Raw genomic sequence first — 1,124 nt, forward strand, 5'->3', positions numbered from 1 at the left:
AACATTTGACTGTGTCTATTTCGAATATCAAAAACATTACTACTCAAAGCAACGAGGCAATACTGTTTTTGGGTGACCTCTTGGCTTTCGATAGGAACAAGGTTCAGGTTCAATTTATATGTACTAATATTTTTTAATATTTTAGAAATCAATAAAATGACTCTATTTTTATTGTACCATTTTGTTAGTAGTAAACTAATGAAATGTCACAATGTTGATTGGCTCACCGTAGGATTTTGTTTCAGTCCCACCGATGCTGTGGATCCCACATCAATTGGTTGGTTCTCCACTTGGCAGGAACGTGACTCTGGAATGTTTCACCGAGGCACACCCTAACGCTCTCACCTACTGGACCAGAGAGGACGGACAGATGATTCACAGCTCTAAGAAGTACCATACCATCGAGATACCGCAGGAAGTATCATACAAAGTCCAGATGATGCTGACCATTGTCAAACTGAAGATCCAGGATTTCGGTACTTACAAGTGTGTAGCAAAGAACTCCCGCGGCGAGACGGACGGCACAATTCGACTTTACGGTAACATTTGGGTAGCTCTTCTATGCCGGATATAAGTACTCTAGCTTGGCTGCAAGTTGATCTGAGTCTGCCTCAACCAGATTTTTTTTCTTTTATTGATTACTTTCCTACTAGTTTATTCCTTAAAATTCCATTATAAACTATCTTTACATCTACCTCGTCAGGAAACATTTAAAAGTCCATACTCAACTTAGGCGTGAGCATGACCAAACATATATTCATTGAATAATCTATAGACCCGTGGTTTCATTCGAATACATTTCAAATATACGTACCCGTTTCATAAACATGATAAATAGGACTAGTAAACTTTATTTGATTAAAAAAATAAAATTTAAATATAATATAATTTTAAAAAAATTCAAATAGGAAAATCATTGATTAAAATCTGTTGGATGGGAAAAGTCTCTTTGCACAGTACAATGTAAGAAGAACGATTACGGACATAAACCCTCGGAAGTTTTTTATTTAATGGTTACTGCTCTGCCCCCATGGGCCGTAGAAAGAAAGTTCTCCTCAACAAAGGGTCAAGGCTCTGCCCCTATAGGCCGTAGCCTAAAGCCTTTCTCAACAAACGGTTATTGC

At 37.6% G+C, this 1,124-nt stretch overlaps 1 protein-coding gene across 1 annotated transcript in view; it reads left to right on the forward strand.

Annotated features, from left to right (window-relative positions):
• The first annotated feature begins 251 nt into the window (after nt 1–251).
• Nucleotides 252–1,124, forward strand: part of LOC136795861 (leucine-rich repeat, immunoglobulin-like domain and transmembrane domain-containing protein 3) — a 45,043-nt gene continuing 44,170 nt past the window's right edge. Inside the window, exon 1 of the mRNA XM_067047780.1 lies at nt 252–539. Coding sequence (XP_066903881.1) covers nt 254–539 — 286 coding nt within the window. The 5' untranslated portion in view covers nt 252–253. The remainder of the gene's footprint in view (nt 540–1,124) is intronic.

Source organism: Halyomorpha halys, unplaced genomic scaffold (assembly GCF_000696795.3).
Source record: "Halyomorpha halys isolate HHAL.00 unplaced genomic scaffold, Hhal_1.1 Scaffold1950.1, whole genome shotgun sequence".
NCBI lineage: Eukaryota > Metazoa > Arthropoda > Insecta > Hemiptera > Pentatomidae > Halyomorpha > Halyomorpha halys.